The sequence below is a fragment of the Ammospiza nelsoni genome, chromosome 2 (assembly GCF_027579445.1).
Source record: "Ammospiza nelsoni isolate bAmmNel1 chromosome 2, bAmmNel1.pri, whole genome shotgun sequence".
In the NCBI taxonomy this organism is placed as follows: Eukaryota; Metazoa; Chordata; class Aves; order Passeriformes; family Passerellidae; genus Ammospiza; species Ammospiza nelsoni.
Window position 1 is genome coordinate 58,312,045 of NC_080634.1, and position 21,929 is coordinate 58,333,973.

Below are 21,929 nucleotides of genomic sequence, written 5' to 3' on the forward strand. Positions count from 1 at the left end.
AGCCAGATTCGAGCTGTAATACTCTTTCTACTAGGGCAGAGGCATTTGTGTTGAGTCCTAATGGTGGTAACGGCTTAGTGCACAGTGCAAAATTTTCAGCGAAGTATCACAGATACCAAAATGACAATGAACAAATCCCAGGCAAATCTACTGACTACAAACAAATGAGGCAATAGTCTAGCAAAAACATCGTAACAGACTTCAGGAATGGTGAAATTATTGTGTACAAGGTTCAGTTAAAAAATATTTTTCATTAAAAAGCACAAAGCAGTTTGAAAATTTCAAACTCAATGTAAACTTGACAGAAAGGAATACCTTCAGGACTTACATATCACTAGAACTGACATTTAAATAATATTCTGTTGATAAAATACCATTTCAAAGAGAAACCACCTCATTCTCTCACAATTATGTAGTCTTGCAATGGTAACTGAAAATGGCAGCATATGTTTTTCTTAAGGCCATAAGCGGACATATCTGTATTTAAATGAAGGCATGGAAAAAAAAAGGACTTTGTGAGCCATTGTTTTTATAGGAAATTGTTAAATTTGTGTATGCACATTAATATACATAAGAAATATTTCAGGTAGGGGTCCTTTGTATTAATTTCTACTTCTTTCAAGCTGTGGGAAGTAATGGTCTATAGAAGAGCTTTTGTGAAAAATATTACTGAAAATTATTTGCATTTGATCTGAAGTGTAAATAAGCCTCCTATGATTTTAAAGTTCCTTCACTGTATTTGCAGTTTAATTTGTTGGCCTTTGATACTGGTAATCCCATTTTTTTCTATCCAGATGATTCAAGAGAAATAAAGTGAGTTTAACTAGACGAGATGAGTGGATTTGAAAGAATTTTACATTATATCTCTCGCTTAAAGCAAAAGGAAGTAATTTACTGCTCTTTTCCATTTTATGGCATTAATTTGAATTCAACTCCAAAGCCTTTTTAAAAACATTCCAGACTCGAGCATTAGCAGGTGGCTGCACAATTTCCTCCCTACTGGAAAACATTTCAGGATCGTGCCAGAGTACTAACTGATTGTTGCAGTGCTTCAGTATCTTGTATTAATATCTGTGCAATGTTGTGAATAATTTCCAAAGTTGGCATCTTTTCCACCCACAGAGCCTTTAAGGAGCACAGGAGGTACCTCCACAACTTTCCTCCACGGTACTTGGTCCTATGGCACTTTGGGACTTAAGCTCCCACTGGAATTTTGCCATGTCTTCAGGAATTAAATCACCCACTTATCCCAGGGTAACCCAGTTTGATAAGCACTGGAATCCTACAGACAGACATTCCTTTAAAAAAGAACCAGAAACCAGAAGATGGACAGTTTGTCATCTATGAATTTCCTTGAACTTGGTGACATCCCGAGTAACAAGTGCTATTTGGAGGGACACGTGCACCCTGCTACCTTTCAGACCACTGTCTCAGTGCCTTCCTGTAGATTCACAAATTTCAGAAATGTTTTGATAAGCCAGGAAATCAGTATGTCAGCAACAGAACTTGCCACCTAATGATTTTAATCTTTGGTTCTGCACCAGGTAGCTTTTAGTGCTCAATGATACCGTAGAATTTTTGGAGCTCTTTTGCAGCAGGGAACCGTTGGATGATACCAGTCTACTGATCTGTTACAAACTCCAAATATCATCAGTAGTATGTGAACAAAGCAGCTTAAAAATAGAAGATGTGGTATGGTGCTGGCATTGTACATATTGTGAAAATTTGAGCTTGTCAAGCTGGTAGTTGCCAAAGCAGTTTTGCAAACCCAGAACACTGGAAGTACTCAACGTGACTACAGAATTTGGAATGGCAACCAGTAAGAGATCCATGAGCTTCAGTGAGCTCTGCAACAGAGAAAATGCTGACACCAATGAAGAAATGAGCTTTTTTACTTACATCAGTAACACCAGATCAGTCACGGTAGTTAAAACTGAACTCTCAGATTTTCACCCACTATAGTATCATATCATATTACAGATGGAAAAGAGGATGAAAAGGAATGTGCTACCCTGGGAAGACAAGTTATGTTCCCACATACTAAACAAGTCCCTCACTGAAATCTGGAAAGCACCTTAGCAGCAGAGATATCTCTGTAATTATTGCTGCCCTGGTTAAAGGAGTTCCAGCATTGTACAATACCAAGGATTCTGGTTTCAAGTGAAGGAATCAGTGCCCTTGACATTAAGGTTTACTAGAATTATAAATATCCAGAACTTCTGGTGCTGAGCACTGGTACTGAGAGAGGCTTTTCTCCAGCCTGAAGAAGCTGGCTACGACTGAAGCCTGAACATACTCCAGGGTGACTATTTTTAGCCTCAGTGCTTTCAGCAGATAGAAAGGAAATGGATGCTATTTTGCTAATTATCATAAAGGCAAACTAGATATGTTCTTAAATGCAATGCCTCTGTTTCATGAACTTTATGTCAAAAAAACCCAGAGCAACGAGAACTCTCCAATTACAAAAATTGATTTCCTTTCCCAAGGTATAAGGAAAAATTCATGGAGTATTTGCCATAAACTCTTCTTAAATATTCATCCCAAAGCATCTCTCTTCTTTCTGAAAATGACCTTCATGCTAGGCTTCTATGAACAACATACCTTTCTAAAAAGGCACAGAACACATTCACTATGCTCTCTATTCAGAAGCTATTTCAGTTCCAGAGAAATGCAGAGGAATCTGGACACAACCTTGGGCAACCTGCTCTAGGTAGCCCTGACTGAGCAGGAGTGTTCGGACCAGATGACTTCCAGAGGTCCCTTCCCACCTCAACCATTCTGTGATTCTGTGACTCTCACCTGGAAATTATGATACTTAAAAAACAGAAAGAAGGCAAATCCCAGGTCATGCTCTAATGAAGCCATTTTAAGATAAAACAAAAGAAGAATCATAAGTCAGCCTGCAAAGCCTACATTTTTTATTCTGTCCCCAGACTTTTACAAAAAAAAGGAAACTGAGATCCAGTGACCAGATCAATGGTATCTCCCAAAATTTAAGACAGTATCAGTTTCCATAACCAATATAATTTATATGCTAAAAAGTGTATTAAAAAAACCCCACTTTTATGTCCCTTCCCCCCTGCCCAACCCCCCTCAGATTAGCCTGAATACACTTGGCTACAATAAGCTGAAGAGTACAATGGAGTAGAAAGAACATATTAACCTCCTGCATCCAGCTGCAGATTTAACAGAAACACGATAAAATACCTGCTGCATTACCAACAGCAGGCTATGCCTTAGTTATTAGCATCATTACAATGGCTGGAAGCAACGACCAACATTACAACCTTTTTCATATCACTGAACAAAAAAGCATGATAATATAAAAGGCCTATTAAAATCCAGTCTCAGAACACCACTTGTAAAAACAACAAAAAACAACAGACAAAATGAAAAGGACAAGGGACAGTGAAAAGAGTCTAAGATCACAAATAAATATATAGGAAACAAACAAAAGCAACACTCCTGACCACTGAAATGGGGAATAAGCACTTCTCTTTAAGTGAGCTCACCTCACTTAAAGCTTGTTTTTCTAACTTGCTTCTCTCCACTACTCTGGTAAAAAATGTGAAAAATGGATCAAAATGGACACACATACTGAAGTGTGTCTGTTACTTTGCAGTCCAATTGTTCACAATTAGAGTGTTATTTGCTTGATTTCTTAAAAACTGGTGGGCGCCCAGGAACACAAGAATCATATTAAATACATATCTTAGCAGTACAGCTTAAACCTACATGAACATGATTAACATTAATTTTTTACAAAGTGCACATAACTCTTCAGGAAAAACTGTGATTGGAAATACTCTATCATATGAACAAAAATGATATTTTTTGTACTTGATGAGTAACTTAAAACACCCTAGGAATGTGGTTTTTTTTACTATGCCGAATCTTACCTCAAGCGAGAGAAACTGATCTTTGCTACTTGAAAAATCAAGGTTGCATTGATTGACAGGCAGATGCAATCTCAGCCCTGCATAAAATTGGCTTCCCACCTCAAACAAACTGAGAAGCATTTGTGCAGTGTGTCAGCCTTTGTGGAAAATGCACAGATGTATGTATACTCATGTACTTTGGAAAGGAATTCATAGCCAACTAAGTATATCTACAAGAATATAAGGAAGTGGCATGGTGGTCAAATGACTCATTTTCTTCTGCTAGTGGGAAGTATTTGTGGGGGGAAAAAAAAGGAAAAAACCCTAAACAACCCCAATCAAAAAAAAACCCCAAACCCCTGGCATAATGCTCATTTACAGCAATATACTGAACTGTCAGTCAGTCAATACTCTCTCAGTACTTTTTAGAAAAAGTGAGCATCTCATCTGCATTAATTTAATTCCACTTACTTGACCTAGAACACGAAGCTTCAGGACCTCAAGAGGCCTCCATAATATGGTTGTAAAGAAATATGACTTTTCAAATGTGGAAGTTCATTATTCTAGAATGTTTTACAACCCATTACTCCTAAAAGTCTATTATGCATGTTTCTTCCAGCAGCTTTTATAAGGACTTTCAATATATTCTCTGTAGAAAACTCTTACAAGAAAAAGCAAGAAGACACAAAATTCTTGCGGCCTTGTTATAAGCTGTCATATTGGCAACCGCTATTTTCACTAATGACACTTCAAGACATATTTAAAAATTACTTAAGAGAGCTATAGGGATTACAACCCTTGTTGCAGTGTTAAATGTTGGCTCTTCTAGGCTTTTGATAATCCTAGGACTCCTTCTCTTTTTTCACTTGGTGTATGGTTTGTGAGACTTCAGTAACTCAGGTTAGGTATAGTCAAACCAGAGTATTCCAACAGCCATTGTGAAAGGTGACCAGCATTTCAGCATCACATTTGAGAATGAAACAAGGGCACTGAATTCATCCTTTTTTGCCTGCCATTCTCCACTGTTGCAGAAGCACTAACTAACATGTCACACAATTCATCAACTGCTTGAGCTGCACTTCACATGTGCCTTCAACACCTCCTCTGAGAACTGTGAGTCTGCTGCCCAGCCACCCCAGTGCAGAGGACCTGAGCAGTCCTAGAGACCTTTCTGTAGCTACTCAACTTGACCACGTCAGTCTGAATTGGAGCTTTGCAGAAGTCACTCTTAGAGATTTTTTTCTTCTTAACTTTACCTTAAAATGAAATGTGTAAGATACTGATGCGGTCTAAATACTTTTGAAAATATTTTTTTCTATGAGGAAATGGGAAGCAGAAATGGGAAAGGTTTGGGGAACAAGAGAGTTTGCTATGATCAGAGGGATGAAGAGAATGGAGGTGAGGACCAGTGCAAGGATAGAAAAGGTAATGTGGCAGCAAGAATCTGAAATGGCTACAGTGATATTGGCTACAATGATATGGCTACAATAATATTGATCTGGCAAATTTCATACCATGCTGTAATGAAGCCATTTTAAGGTAAAACAAAAGAAGAATCCTAAGTCAGCCTGCAAAGCCTACATTTTTATCCTCTGTCTCCAGGCATTACAAAAAGAAGGAAACTGAGAACCAGCAATCAGATTAATGATCTCTCCCAAAATTCAATAAAGTTTCAGTTTCCATAAACAATATAATTAATATGCTAGAAGGTGTATTTAAAAAAATAAGAAAAAAATGTTTTATACCTCTCTTTTCCCCCCTGCACAACCCCAGCCCTCCATTTTCCCTCTTTTGTGAATAGCAAACACTCCTTTGGAGCATCAAAATTGTATTCTCATCTCCTCTCAAGTAATCTGAACCCTGAAGTGATCCTGAATGTCTGGATAACTCCTCTCTTCCCGTGCCCCATGTTTCCCAGTGCAGACAAGCTGCTTGGAAGATCTCTCTCTTTGGAGGGGTCATTAATCCAAGGTGCTTAAACATTGGAATCACGAAATTAAAATCTCTTAAGCCTCAAAAAGACAAAATTAAGGCTCAGATCATGCATCTTCATGGTGGAAAGCTGACTACAGTAAGAAAATAGTCTGGTTTGTGTGGGACTGGCCAGGGAGGATGTGGAGCCTGCCTAAGGCAGCCTGACAGAAAGGAAAGGCAACCTGGACCTGGGTGACATGGATGGTGGGGGCACAAGGCTGGTGCAAATACAGAGTGTGCTGCACAGTGAGCCATGTGTGTGACCCCCACCTGTGACACACACACTGCTGCCATAGTTCACATGTGCCCCCACTGTCTGACAGGCTCCATGGGGCAAGAAGGGAGCTATCGTACAGTAGTGTAGGCACAGCATCTTCTGTGATACTGCACAGCAAAGCTGACTGCAGTTAGGAATGGTCTGCCTACTTTTTCCCCCACACAGTCCAAATATTTTTAAATGGGATCATGAGATCCACTCCCACAAGACAGAAATCATGACAGGTGCTTGGAAACCACACATATTATTTTTCAGCTAGCCTCAATAACAGCAAATGTAAAACCAATCATTAAGATGCTATGAAGAAATACACTGCTAATAAAAATTTTGCAAGAAGTTCAATAGCACAAAGCTTTACTAGTGCAGGATAGAGGGAGTTTCATGGTATTTGTCCCTCTTCTAGAATGTGAAGCTCAGGAAAATGGAAAAAATTAAAATAAATCTAATGACAACAAAACTTGCAAAATGGAATACCAAGTGGTCACACAGCCTCTGTTTTACCTTTGTTAGGGAGTAGCTATCCCTAGACACACATTTGTACCTTGTATTCAATGTGTTGTGAACATCAGCCATCCCCATCCTTTCTGTAATCAAATCAAAAGCTGGGAGGAAACCCTCCTGACTACTACATTTGTTAACGTTTTCACTCACACATGTCACCAGCTTCTGCAGTTTCATCATCCGTCCTTAAACCCACACGTCACGCTATCTCCCACTGAACTGCCAGCCAGCCCATCACAAGGCCATGGCTTCATCCTCACACTGAAACTCTGCAGAGCAGCAAGGAGACCAATGCCACGCCAGGCATTCATCAGCTGAGCTCATCGACTCAGACGCAGATGGCAAAATAGAGGGGATCCCTATCTGCATTTAATACCAGGAAGTATATCATCCTTTTTGGTTACTGCCAGCTCTCAGAAAAAAGTGATTACAGATTTTGAGAGTCGGCAGCTCCATTTTCTAGATCTTAAACATTTGAAGCTACTGCATTTATCTTTTAATTTTACTTCCTTCCCAACTCAACTTAGTATTATAGCACTCAAAGCCTACACAATAGACTTGCTGTTTAATCAATATTTTAAATTCCATCTTTGAAGAGTCTGTCTCATATAAAGCACAACAGTAAATAGAAAAATGAACAAAATGGTTTAATATAACACAGCTCTATAATGTATGTGCTTTATCTTTAATGCTGTCACCTTTTTTTATGTACAGACTGTAACATGTTGAAGGTGGGAGAGCATCAAGGGAGAGAAAAGTTAGATCCTACTACTCAAATACCAGATTCAGTATTTGGATATAAACCAATTCCTTCTGAGGCTGTGAATGCTAGATGTGCTAAATCTCATGCTGATTCTCAGCAGATCAGACTTATTTTTTTTAACTTATCGGTAGAAGGCAAAAAATCTTTAAAAACATGTGAAGTTAGAAAGTAGGAATACAGAGCCTGACAATTTTTCTAGAGGAAAGAAAAAACAACGGTACCATTGTTTTCACCTGCCAATGTTTTCAGAGACAAAATGTGCTTTTGTGTTTGTACTTCTGTTGCTCCTATAGGAGCAGAACATGACAAAACTGAATACCAGGAGGGGCTGCATCCATGCATGCGTGACAGAAAGTAGAACACTGAAAAATTCAAAGTTTGGGTAGTACTTAATTAAAGCTATCAGTTCTGTTTTGGTCTCCTTCTGTGGCCTTAGCAGAAGAAGCTTATCTGATCAACTATGTACAAAATGCAAAAAAGCACTTGGATCAGGAAACCTGTGATTAGAACAAGTATGAAGCAAATACATCTTACATTCTATATTCATGTATATTTAAAATTGCCAGATTGAAATGAGTCCTTTTCTATAACATTACATTTGTCTCATCTCCATTTCCTGCTGATGACAAAAACCATGACAGCAATCGTAGAACTCAGTCTGAAATTAAGTAGTTCACTGTACAGGAACAAACATGGTACTAATTTCCAACAGCTAGAACATAAAATGTCGAAAAATGTCAAAATGGAATGAACTCTGTAAGGAAATACTGGCACAATTTAGATGACAGAGAAGGTTAATAAAATACAAGACACTGAAAATGTATATGATACATAGAAATTAGATTAGGAATTGGAGAAAAACATCACTTTGCATTTTATGTTTCTTTTGACAATTTTAAAACCAGTCACAGACAATTCTCTTCCTAAAATATCCTGCTCTGAATTTCTCTATTCCAAAAAAATTAATATACATACTTAAAATATATAAAGATGGACTTAACATAAGGCACAAGTCAATCCCAAATCTGATTACTAGAGAACATCATCAAGTTAATTACCCATAAGATATATGAATCACATGGTAAATCCTAGAGGTATTTGCTTAAATTTTCAGAAGTCACTAAATGATCCTGTTAAATGTGTGTGCTGTGGTTTCCATGCTACTTCTGGCATTTTCAGTCACTACCTTTTTTAAGAACCATGCCAGTTTAGGTCCAGCACTTCTCCAGAAACTCTTTCCTATTTTGGACATTTTAAATGTCTTTTCAGAGATCCTTTTTGTCTAGCATGGCACAGTGTAAAGTGGAATTAAACTTGGGTGATCCACAGAAACCCACACTCAAGAAGGGCACCCCAAGCAGACAGATGTAATCTCTTAAGTCTCAGCAAGTTCAGCTTGAATCACATTTGAATACAGTCATATGTTCAGATATGAAAAGGTACATGTGCTCTAGTAACAGATTTGCATATGAATGGATGCAGAAGTCTGCATCATCCCACCAGACAAAACCAGAGGGAGATACAATGCCCACAGCAGCCTTCACTCCCTCCCTACAGTAAATGCACCCCAAAAGTAAGATCAGTTCTGATCCTGTGTAGATCTGGTGTAAGACCAGATAATACTGAAATCACCTCTCACTAGTAAGGCAATAATAAAAGCACCAAAGTCAGATAGCACATATCATTTGTTATGAAGGACTCCTACCTTTTCAGCTTCATATAATTTTCACTAGCTGCAGGTCTGCATTCAGCACGTTGCACCACTATTCCTTCCAAGGCAAGTTTATCTAGAATGAAAAGAAAATGAAGTAAAACTGGACATGAAAATAAGATCCAGCAAGATGGTCAGCATTTGAATTATTTTTCACTAATTAAGAATTTACAAAATATAACATAATTCTAAGTTATCAAACGAGGCTCTAAAATCTCTGCTATTCAGACACCAAAGAAATAAGCAGTAAAAACATGTTTGCATAGCTGGTATATCCAGACTTCCTTGTTTTGCCTTCAGATGTTTTACATATTAAGAATGAATCACAGAGATCAAATTTTAAATAAGAGATTGTAACTCCTTTCTCTAGATTTTGCACTCAGAGTATTATCTAGGAACTTTTTTGTAAATGGGCAATTAATACAATCAGTGACTGTGAAAAAAACAATCTACAAAGAGAATCCAATAATCAAAGTACCCAAAATTAGTGGAAGATAAAGCAAAAGCTAATTTTATTCTTATACTCAGGAAAACAGTACCACATTTTCCTCTTGTTACAATTTTTTTAAGAAGTACATTGAAGGAACACAATGCAAAAAAAGTAATAGTACAAGAGGATGGTAACAGTCAGGGAAAAGAAGTAAAAGCTTTCAGTCAGTAATCTAGGACACCACATACATACATGTATTTAAGTAATACTCCTCTCTGTACATTCACCACAAAGTCACTTTGTTACCCTAGGTGACCACCTTTTGCCTAAAGCAACGATGACTAACAGAGCAGTACCAGCCTACACCATAAAGGTAGGTAAACCCAAAAATTAAAAGCAACTTAATGTAGAAATGAAGAGAGAAGTGATGGTGGGCAAATTTCTTCACTTCTACTATGATGTTCTAGTGCATGATGTGTGGATGTGGGAGGAGTGCATGTCAATTAATCCGTCTGTTTTGGGCACAGCCAGCGCAATTTGTGTTAAACAAACACCTCTGGAACAGCCTTGCATTACAAGAAAGGATGAGTTTTAAAGGCTTGACTAGCTCTCAGTATAAAAATGTCCTTCCAAGAGCACTACACTGTCATTGCCACCTTCTGCTGGCAATGTCACAGAAGGTGACAGAAACGCTTAGAAATACTGATGTCCAAGTAACACAAGGCACTCTGAGACACCTCTGGATTTCCTATATCACCTTATAGACTGAAATACTACTACGTCCACACATCTAAGTCTGCTCTCCCTGAATAATGCCAGAAACTATTACTTAGACATCATGAATTTTTAACTTATTTAATCTAAAATTTATTGGATTGATTCAAACTAAATCTTTGAAAGCAGTAAGAAAGCCATATTTTTTCAGATAGGTTTGAATGAAATAGAAGAAAATTTGTTTTAAAACACATGTGATTTTGTAGATTCCCAGCTTAATGGTCAAAAGAGACAACTTGGAAGATTTGCCTGACTTCCTATGTATCACAGACAGAAAAATTGTATGGTCTTTCTTCTTTACAGAACCTAGTAACTTATTTGTGGCTTAAATGGTACTAATATTGCTGCTTAATTTCTAATAAGAATTTGGCTTCAGCTTCTAGCAGTTGGTTCTTCTCATGACTTTTTATACTATGGTAAAGAGTCTTTCAGTACCTAGTGTTTTCTCCCTTTGAAACTACTTACAAATCATTATCAAGCTGCTTCTCAATCACCTTCTCAATAAATGAACCAATTTAAGCTCATGCATTATCTCATTACAAGACATTTTTGCCAGGCTTAAATCAGTCTGGGATTTCTTATTTGCACCTTTTCAATCTCAAAATCATGCTTTAAGATAACAGAGACCAGAAACCAGACATAATACTACTGAACTGATTTTATGAAAATCATACACGGAAGTAAAATAACAGACACAGGAGCTGGAATTTCTCTCACCTCACTTAAGCCATTTGAATGTTATTCAGAATCTATGAATTCAGCAGAGAGGGAGGAAGGGAGACTGTCAGGGGAAAAAATGGTCCCATCTCTTTTAGAATTAAATTATTTCCCAGTGGTTTTTTTTTTTGGTAGGTGTTTTTGGAGGAGGGTGCACACGGTGTCTGTGTCCCATGACTGCTTTATGCTTAGATGGCTAAATGAGTTAAGATCATTTGTCTCTAAAAACCAAGTTCTGGGGGTTTGGCTATTATATTACTAACTGGCTATTATATTACTAACACAACTATTCTGAATCTTTTCTAAGCCTCGCATTTTATCTATGGGCTCTTCATTGCCTAGGTGTATAATTGCCTTTGGTTTGGTGAAAACACATGTCTTTAAAACAGACTCTGTGAATTAAGCAATCCCAGTCACACTATGACAGTCCTGTCATAGTTACTCACTGTCTGACCTGCATTTGTGTCAATCACAACACATTTTATAAGCAGTGATTCTCACCGCTTTGTCCTGGAGTAAGCCCTTCAAACTACAACTCAAGAGGCTTCCTACTCATAATTCCTTTCTGATAATTGTCAGATAGTTTTTAATCTTGTTCTGTGCTTGTTTTAGTTTCTTTTTTAATATAAATCAGAATGTCACAAGGATCTAGACTATGTGCAATAGGAAATGCTAAGCAGGCTGCAAATGTGCTGTTACTTTAAACACATAATCTTCAAAACAAATAAAATTAGGTTTATTGGACCAGAAAAACTTTACATAAAGCCATGTTTGCTAGCATTCATTACATTTCCAATCTTAGATACCTCTTGAACGCCATAACAATTTTTCTGCTCTCTTCTATGGTACAGGTTTCAAGGCTAGTTAACCTATATTCATCTGAACCATCTAGCCCAGCTGCCTGAACACTGACATGTCATTATCAATCTCCCTGCACCTTGCACAATTTTCAAATTATTTTTAAGTTTCAAGGATCAGGATCAGTAAAGCAGAGACTTCCTACCCACTAACTATTTAGAAAACGAACATGCCAATTAAACATGTTTATCCTTAATATGACCACAGAATCACATAATGGTTTGGGTTAGAAAGGGCCTTAAAAATCACTCAGTTCCAACTCCCCTGTCATGGTCAGGAACACCTTCCACTAGACCAGGTTGCACAAAGCCCCATCCAAACTGTCCTTTAACACTGTCAGGGCTAGGGAATCCACAACTTCTCTGGTATTTCGTCTTTGATGTCTTGGCCAATACTTTCTTTTCATTACCACTGATCCAGATTTGACTTTTGCTGTCAAATCCAGACAAAATGTTCCAATCACTTAATGTACAAGGCTGTCTCCCAAACACCACCTTGCAGCTAAGGTTGTCTGCTGTCTAAGAGCATCCACTGTCCAAACACAAGGCTTATGTCCCACTTTCCTTGGACCCTCTTTGGAATTTTAACACAACCTTTGAGTCTAGCAGAATACACAAAGATACAGGCAAACCTCCAGATGCAAGACTGCAGTCAGGGAACACAACTTTTATTCCCTTTGTAGCCTGCTTAGACCTCATTCACCAAACTCAAATTCAGAGACTTGGGTCTGTCTTCAACTGTTGCCAGACAAAAGATGCAATGAAAAGATATCCAAAATGCTACACATCTGCCTTGGCATTTCCATAGTCACATCAGCTTAGGAGGTAATGGATGAATATGGCATGGAACTGGTAGTTTCCTGTTAAAAACACCTACTCAAAGTAGATAGTACAAAGTAAATAAATAGGTCTGAAAGACTAGCTGAGATCAGTGATGAGAAGGGAAAATAAGACATTTTCCCAAGAGCCTCACACTCTCAAATGCCCAACATGTGTTGGCAGGTACAAAGTACCCTCATAGTGCAGCTCCAGACAGGCTCCTCCACAGAACCCGTACGTTCATCATTAGCTGCCAAATGCATGCTCACCCTGACCTCCCTGCCTGAATGCCCCAGTGCCAATTCATAAAGTAATTTCAACTATTGTCTCAGTGAGATGATAGATATGCTGGGAGAGACAGATTCCAGCTTGGAATCCTGCTGACAATCATTTTCAAAGAACAGAATATGATAGAAACACTTAAGCCGATGTTAATAAACAGGCAGGAGAAATTTACTGGAATTGTGCAGTAGATGGTCTGATAGGGGTTGGCTTGTTGCAGTTTTTAGAGAGAGAGAGATGTACTGATTTGGAGATTTTAATGTATCAATCTTCTAGTCTGACTGCACTCAGCTTCTATTTCCAGCTACTGTCTTATTGGACCATTGACTGCTGAGCTGAAGAGCCTGCTAGGAAAGCATTTTTGCCCATCCAAGCACTTATATAGTCTTCACCTTTACCAAGCCTAATAAAAATAAATCATGTTTTCTTGAACCTTCCATTATGCCAATTCTTCAGCTTCTTAATCATTCTTATTAGCCTGAGAAAGTCCAATTCATGTATGTCTTTCCTGAGATATTGTCTCTCACAGCCAGACTTGACAGCACATGGGTCAGGCTCTGGAGCTTACCAACTCCTCTGCCTTGTGAGTGGTGCCAAGGAAAAAAGGAGAAGACCACACTCAGGATGCATGGTTCTCAGGCAGCAGGAAAACGGAGATGAGAGTGCAGGAAGGGCAGGCTGTGGGCACATGTGCCTCCAGCTCCTCAGCTGTTAGAAGATGGGCTGCTGTTTCCCAGCTGTCATGGTTTAACCCCAGCCAGCAAACAAGCTCCATGCAGCCACTCACTGCCCCACCAGCAGGATCAGGGACAGAATCAGAAGGGTAAAAGCTGGAAAACTCAAGGGCTGAGATAAAGACAGGGCTGTATCACATATAACAGTTACTTGGGAAGACAAATGCCATCATGTGGTATATATTCTACTACAAAATGACAAATGAAACATACTGAAGGATTTATCAGAAAAAGCATCACCTGCTTTGCTGAACAAATTCTAATTTTAAAAAAAATGGGCAAACAAATTGGCGCCACCCATTTTCTCTCCACACATTGATTAGCATGTGTGGAGAGAAATATTACTCTCCCTTAATTTTTAATTGATGTTTAACTGATTGATTTCCAAGTCAGATATTTTATCATTCTTCATACAGTACCTTTTCATATTTAAATACCTGTCTCATCTAATTCATCTTTCAGGTATTGGCACAGCATTTGCTTTTCCAGTCTTGTAGAATTGCAGTACTCAAAAATTATTAAAAATATCAACAGCAACTTTGACAGTTTCTTAGACAGCCCTTTAGAAACTCTTGAATGCAAATTATTAAGACTTGTTGGTTTGAAAATCTTTAATTTTAATTACTATGTAGAGCTTGCTTCAATAGCTGTTAATCAACATCTGGAGATATTTTTGAAATGAGAATTTCTATGCTATCAACACTGTGAGACAGGAGCTACTGAATGGTCTAATTGTCCAACAATGTGGCCAATTTTCTGTGTTATGACATTAAATGACTAGCAAACTGCCTCAATAACTCTAACAGATTGCATTAGCATGGCTTCCTAATATACTTCTAAATTTCTCTCCCTCCTATAGCTGAGAATTTTCCTCATATTTTTTTGTACTCTAATAAAAAATTTAGCTGGTTTCTGTAGCCAGGTTATTTTTACTGACTGTCAGTAAAGCTGACGCTCTTTGGATAGGCAAGTAAGCTGAACCACTGGGAAAGCACCAACTTTTCCATGGTGTGTTCTGGTCCCGAATCCTCAGTTCCATGGCATGCTCAAGCTTACAGACCAGGAGGTTCAGGAAGAGGGTGGAAGTTGAGTGAGAGTGAACTAATTTTCCAAAAGGAAACATGAGGGCAGAAGGAGGGGCAGATGTCTACCCCCCTTCTCCTAAGTTTTGTTTTTCTGTGCAGCTGCTTGACACCAGCACTGAATTTTCACTGTCTCCAGGACAGCTTGTCTGAGTGAGAACCTGGAAATCTCTGTGGATTGCCCTTCTGCTGCAACCCAAAGTGTGTATAACTTGGGAAGGGAGCACTACTACTACAGCCACTCTTCTAAGTCTGTATAAGGGTGCTCAGTGTGTTTCCTGATTTAATCTGAAACCAAAACAATATCCTTTCAATTGCTGGATTCCAGCACTATTCCCTACTTCGACAGCAAACCCAGCATACAGGTGACACTAAAAGTTTGTGAAGCAGCAGACACTTCAGGATTGCTACCCCACACTGTAAACAGAACACTTCAGCTGGATAGGGCACAAACAGTTCACTGACAACAGGGGAAAGCATCCAGCAGCAAGCTACTCCATTTCAATCCAAGTGGGAAGCAAGATGATCTGGGATGCACTCGACACAGCTATCACAGACTAAATGGTACACATCACAAAAGACTCCCAGAGGACAAAAATGGTCAAAGTCTCTAACTTGATTGCAAGAAATATTTCTGTATCTTTGCCAAAATGAACTTTTGGATGATCTTTCAGTGCATGGACAAAAGGACAGAAAAAAGGAATCCAGCATAGCTATACCTTCAAAAAACAGTAAGTTATATGAAACCACCCCATTCAAATTACATGCGCTACAATACCATATGTATAACCAAGTGCAAAGGAAGAATTACAAGACTTTTTAAGAAAGTCTTGTAGTATGGCACAGAGAGTGGAAAATTTTCACTGAGAAATGCCAGGCTTTAGTTTTGTGTTACAGATGACTGTCAGCTGCAGTGAAATAAAGCTACATGGGTTTGTGGGGATGAAAATTTTACAGCAGCTCTAAATTTTTCAAGTCTCAAAGGTTTAAGTGTAAATATTCATGAACTCCACAAAGTATATTTTCCACACCAAATCCATTTTGAATATTTTATCATACAAACCACTAAAATGATTTTGCATGATCTTTTAAAGAATACTTACTTGTTCACAAAAGTGGAAAATATCAACTGCAAGTGTTAGAACTTGGAGAAGATGATGAAAAGAGAACACACATTGTTCTGTAAATTCTGTCTGTTAAAATGCAGACAGTTTAACTGGACATGGAAAATTTCTTGTCTTTTACAAATCCCTTCTCTCCTTGGAAATCCCTAGTCACCTGTACCAGGATGCTCCTAGCTCAGCTTCAAAATATTTCAAGTTAAGTGTGTGAGATGAACAACAACAAGTGTGTGTGAAAGAACAACCAATGATTCTCTTAAGGTTTAACAGACAATAAGATGGTTCAATATTATAGTTATGCACAATCTAAGCACATTAAGTGAATTTTCCATCACTTGACAATAAAATAAATTTGAATTAATGTCTCCGGTAATGGAAAAAAAATCTTACTTGAAACTAATTGGCTTTTTCATTTTCTCAATTACTAATTCAGTAACTTGAACACCTTAGTAATTAGTGAAAGGAGTTAATCTTGAAAAAAAGTCCAAATGTTTAAAAAATAGAAACTGATTGAAATCTCTGACTGAATTTATGTTAAACATATCCATAGCATCAAAGAGTTAAAAATAAAACCATTACTAATCCACGATAAATCAAACCTAATTAATAATACCTGCTTAATATATCATATACAGCAGCAGAAAAATTTAGTGCATCAGCACTAGGGACAGGATACCCTGGCAATGAGAAGAGTGAGAGAAAAACATTTTCACTAGAGTCAGTTTCCAAATAATAAAATAGTACAGTGATTACTCTGTGGTATCAATAAAGAACCTTACAGATAGTGGGAGCAGTAGGAATAAGATACTTAGAGCAGAAGAATTTACAGAGAAATAATCTGCCTTTCCACTGCTAGTCAGACAAAGCAGGACACATCTATCTCTAAAGTGAAAAATACATATTGACAAAGATGGAACCTCCTCCTCTCCAGGTCTAACCCAAGGAAAGCCTTTGCTCCCACCCGTGCTGGGGAATGTGTGCAGTGGCTCCCATCTGTCCACTCCCCAAGGACACACCCATAGAGATGTGTGGAGAGCTTTTCCTTTCTTGCTCCAAACTGCAAATGTTTAAAGGGGAAATCTTTTTCTAAGAGGCAATTGAGAGGCTCAAAGTACAGGAGAGAAGATAGGCATTTGATTTCAGTGTGCTGTGCCGACTTTTCTGCCTCCCTGTACCCCAGTGTTGCTAAGCTATGGTGTTATGTGATGTTCAAAGCTATCTGTAGGCACACAAGCCCTTTGTTCCACAGGGCAGCTGAGTTTTCCTATCGAGAAAGAACCAACTGATGCTAGACAGCTCTGCTGACTGAAAACCCATCATCAATATAAATGGTAAATCCTCTCAGTGAAACTGTTTTTGTCTATGGCACACAGGAAGGCAAAAAGCAAAACCTAATCAGGCTGCTGTTCTCCTGGTGGTGAGGATAGACCCTTTGGCTGCAAATGAAAGCTTTTGCCACAAACTTAGACCAGTCAGACCAACAAGTCCTTAGCACCACTTGCAGGGTATCTTCTGTGGAAACATCTTACTGCTGCACAATAAATGAGTGCCCGATAAATGAGTGACATGCACGTGCACACATCCCACAGATGACACACCCGTTATACACACAGGGACACCTTTCATATCTGTGTTGTCCTGCTGAATGCATCAAGTAATCAGTACTAAAAAACAACACGAAAAAACAGGCTTTGTGAAAATAAAAAACCCTTGAAACACAAATGAAGCTGTTTAACACCATAAGCACAAAATATGATTTGGCCAGCTGACACTACAAATACATCTTCAAGTATTAAAAATAAGTTGCCATTTAGTATAGCAGTATGTAATTCTGTGCAGAACCCCCTAAGCTATGCAAACTACTTAGACTTAAGGGAAAGAAATAAAACAGTTGTTATACGCTTCTTCCCTTACACAGTTAAATGCAAATTCTCTCTTACAGTCACATTCCTGCTATCTCCCTGCACACACAGCCGATGCGCCACCTACTGCAAACCCAAGCTGACAGTCAGAGCAATGCGAGCAGCATTTCCATTCCAACATCGAGCTGGAGCTGAATAAAGGTGCTTTTTAATAAGAAACATCCTCTTTGCAAGCTGACAAGAGCAAAGCAGGATAGCTGTATTGTTGTCCTAGCTTCAATAATGGAGAGAAAAGGAAGCAGGAGAGAAAACGAATGTGAAGAAAAAAGCAGCAATTCGGAAAGCTCCGAGCTAGACAAGGACTATAAAACGTCTCTGATCACTCTGAATGTCGGTGGTTATCTATACATCACACAAAAACAGACACTAACCAAGTATCCAGATTCTTTCCTGGAGGGGATCATAAATGGAAGAATAATGTGCCCATTTGATGCAGACGGTCATTACTTCATAGACAGAGATGGACTCCTTTTTAGACACATCCTCAACTTCCTACGGAACGGAGAACTTCTTCTACCAGAGGGGTTTCGAGAAAATCAACTTTTGGCACAAGAAGCTGAATATTTCCAGCTTAAGGTACTCTCAGAGGCAGTGAAATCAAGGTGGGAGAAGGAACAGCTAGCATCCCGGGAGACTACTTTCCTGGAAATAACTGACAGCCACGACCGTTCACAAGGACTTAGAATCTTTTGTAATGCTCCTGAATTCATTGCAAAAATAAAATCCAGAATTGTACTGGTGTCCAAAAGCAGGCTGGATGGATTTCCAGAGGAGTTTTCAGTATCTTCAAATATTATTCAATTCAAGTACTTCATAAAGTCTGAAAACGGTACACGATTGGTACTGAAGGAGGACAATACCTTTGTCTGCACCCTGGAAACTCTTAAATTTGAGGCTATAATGACGGCTTTAAAATGTGGATTTAGGCTGCTGACCAGTCTGGACTGTTCAAGAGGGTCGATTGTTCACAGTGATGCACTGCATTTTATCAAGTAATCACAAAGGCAAAGGCAACAAGCACGCAGCCAGCAAAGCTCCCTGAGCTGCAGCCTCCTGGCATCACAAATAATGCATCTAACTAGCCCTGTACCACAGAGCTCAGCTGCTAATCAACTGATGTGAGCTAATGGTATGTAAATCTCAAATTGACATCTATCTCTGGCTTACTTAAGCTGAATGAAAATTTTATGCCTGAATTTAACAAGAATTATCTGCTAACATTGTAAACACATGGAATGCTTTATGCTCTTTGTAATATGTTTTCTCAATGCTGTCTTTCAACCAGAGAGTCTAGCTGAATTTTTGTGTACCTGTGTGATGAATGTGCATATACCTAACTGCTCTGTTGAAAAGCAGTGAAAGTGTTTTCAGATAATAAGCAGGCTTAAAGAATGTTTTGCTTATAAGACATTAAGAATGGATTTTAAGTGGAATAAATGATTTTGACTCTTCATTAGTGTTTATGGTAATCTATTGTACTGAATTTCCAAAAAACAAGATTGCAAGAGAATTTAAAAAAACAAATTAATTTTTAAGTTAAATGGTTTCTCAACTCACTTAACTCCAAATTTATACCATATTGCTACACTAATGTTGCCAGAGACACATAAACCAACAAAATAATGCTGGTGGAGATTAATTTTATTATAGGAATTGGGTCCAATCTGCACAGAATGTTAAATTTTCTAATCATACATCATATCAAATAGCTAACAAAAGTATTTGACATTAAGTTTAGTGCAACTTCCAGTATTGGCATCCAACAATGCCACAGTCAGATTTCCTAGCAATCATTTGTGCTCATAAGGACAGGCAATGAACAGAGCCCTTGCTCTGCACAGTGGCTTACTAAATGCAATGAATACTACCAGTTCTGAACAGACCACCTGCTGGCATTAAAGACAATTCACTCTAAGTAACGAAATAAATACCTTCATTCTCCTCTTCCCCACTATTTATAAAATCTTTTAATCGATATTTTAAACAAAGTTTTAATAGTTTCTATAGAACAACTGTAACTAATTTAAACACAAGTACTACAAACCAGTCATTTCACAAAAGCAAGCTGAAAAATCATCACAAAAGGCAAGAAGAAGCAGCACTAAGTGTTGTTTGTCATTGAAACCAATCATCATTCACAGCTCATACGAACCCAAAATTCAAGTAAAATGCTTATAAAGAAAGAAAAACAAACAACTAAGTAGTCTCCCAAAACATTGATTTTATACAGGAAAAAAACAATGTCAACAAAAGGCAGTACAATCCATACTAGAAGTGACAACCAAGGAAAACAGCTAACAGAAGACAGGCTGAGAACAGCTGTGGTTTGGATTTTAGGGGGAACAAATCAATCCTAAGTATGACGGACTGAGAATACAAATGCAAGGTCCACTTATCCCTCAACATGAAACTCTTTTTCACTTTTAACACACAACAGGTGTTGTTAACTAGGTCCCTTGCCAGAGATGAATTAATACAGTGATGCTACATCTCCAGACCAGGGAGCAGCGACTGAAACATATTCCAATATGATTTTATCAAACGGGGGAATTCAACTTCTCCAGAATACTCCATCACAATGAGTACACTGTCTAGAAATTATGATGTTTTCTATCTAGTCCTCCTGTTACAGACTTACAGTTCACAAAAAATGTGGTTCTATAAAAAATACGGTTCTAAGTGGAACTTTTCCAGACTCTACTGTTTAAAAATCAGATTACTTTACATTTCAGGCATAGAAGCTGAAGAACTGTCCATGTATCCCAAAACTTCCATGAATTTGTCCAAATGCATTAATTATATACACACAAAAGATACACAGTAAAATACTATTGTTTACATGTGCCATGAGCATGTGTCATCCTCCCTCCTCCCCCTCCAAGCTATTTTCAAATTGAGGTATTAAAAAATTCTCATTAACCACTACTCTTGTACTCATAAGAATCTGTAGGACTTCTGTGAAAAGCAAATGTGAAAGCTTCCCTAAGAGAAATACAAAATCCTGTTGATTTTCTAGGACAAGAACTAGAAACACAATCACACAGAACAATTACATGAAAAGCCCTTTGTAGATACAATTCTCTACATGAGCAAGATAAAGTGGCAAGACAATCTAAAAAAGCTCCATAATGAATCCACAAGTTTTAAAGCAGCATGCTCACACTGCTGTCAAATACACAGCCTGCATCGGCACAAAATCTGGAGGAGGCTGTTGCTCCTGGGATGTCAATCCATTTGCACTTAAACACTTTTGATTACAACCTTCATTTGTCCTGGGTCTTTGACTAAAATTTAAAATGTAGCTGCAGCTGAAAAGAAGGAAGGTGAAAACCCAATTTTATTTCAAACAATTAATATGAGTTAATTAAAATACGTTGTGGTTGCTCACCTTTCAGTTAAGTTCTTAGGAGGGCAAAGACCAAGAAATCAATTGTTAGCACTCCCCTATCAGAAGGCAGCACCAGTTTTTTATTGGAGCATGACTTGTGCTTATGAAAAATCAGTAGAGAATTTCATGGGTCTGCATTTATTGTAGAAAATATTTTCAGAATATAAGTTATTTATAAGCTGATAATCACAGGTAACATGAAAACCATCTGAAACATCTTCTAAGAATATTGTATAGCTATTCATAAAATATTTATTTGCTGGGCTTTTGGTTCAGAGTATCTACTCCCCTCTCAACTTATGAAGGAGAACTTTGGAAAAAAAAGGTTTTTTTAAAGGAAAAATGTACTTCTCTAATCATCATTAAAATAAATACCTGTGTTGTTTGCTTGGTTTATTGCAGATTGGTTTGTTTGTTTTTTTAAAATTCAATGATTCATTACCTTACGTATTTTTAACTGGATTTTTTTAATATTTCTGTGTAAGAAACATTGACATCTATGGCAGACATGTCATCTGCTGCACCACTAACTTCAATCTTGTTTCTTTTCCCTTTTTCATGAGCAGTGATGCATTTCTGTAAGTGTCAGGGTTTGAAATTTTTACATGCTATCTCTGATCAAAGGCACCTCAGCTCTTTGAATTACACAGCAGAAAGGAACATGGAGGTAAAAAATTTAATTCCCTTCCCTGCTCTGAC

At 38.0% G+C, this 21,929-nt stretch overlaps 2 protein-coding genes across 2 annotated transcripts in view; one reads left to right on the top strand and one right to left on the bottom strand.

Moving 5' to 3' along the window:
* The window catches only part of GTF2F2 (general transcription factor IIF subunit 2), a 78,004-nt gene that overhangs the window by 33,067 nt on the left and 23,008 nt on the right, over positions 1–21,929 (bottom strand). Inside the window, exon 6 of the mRNA XM_059466474.1 lies at positions 9,099–9,180. Coding sequence (XP_059322457.1) covers positions 9,099–9,180 — 82 coding nt within the window. The remainder of the gene's footprint in view (positions 1–9,098; positions 9,181–21,929) is intronic.
* Positions 17,923–19,293, top strand: KCTD4 (potassium channel tetramerization domain containing 4). The gene has a single exon (XM_059466880.1). It carries the CDS (start codon positions 18,065–18,067, stop codon positions 18,836–18,838), a length of 774 nt encoding a protein of 257 aa, XP_059322863.1. The 5' UTR covers positions 17,923–18,064; the 3' UTR covers positions 18,839–19,293.

Bases quoted from the DNA above. Each gene is read 5' to 3' on its own strand.
- KCTD4 (XM_059466880.1), top strand. From the start codon at position 18,065: ATGGAGAGAAAAGGAAGCAGGAGAGAAAACGAATGTGAAGAAAAAAGC.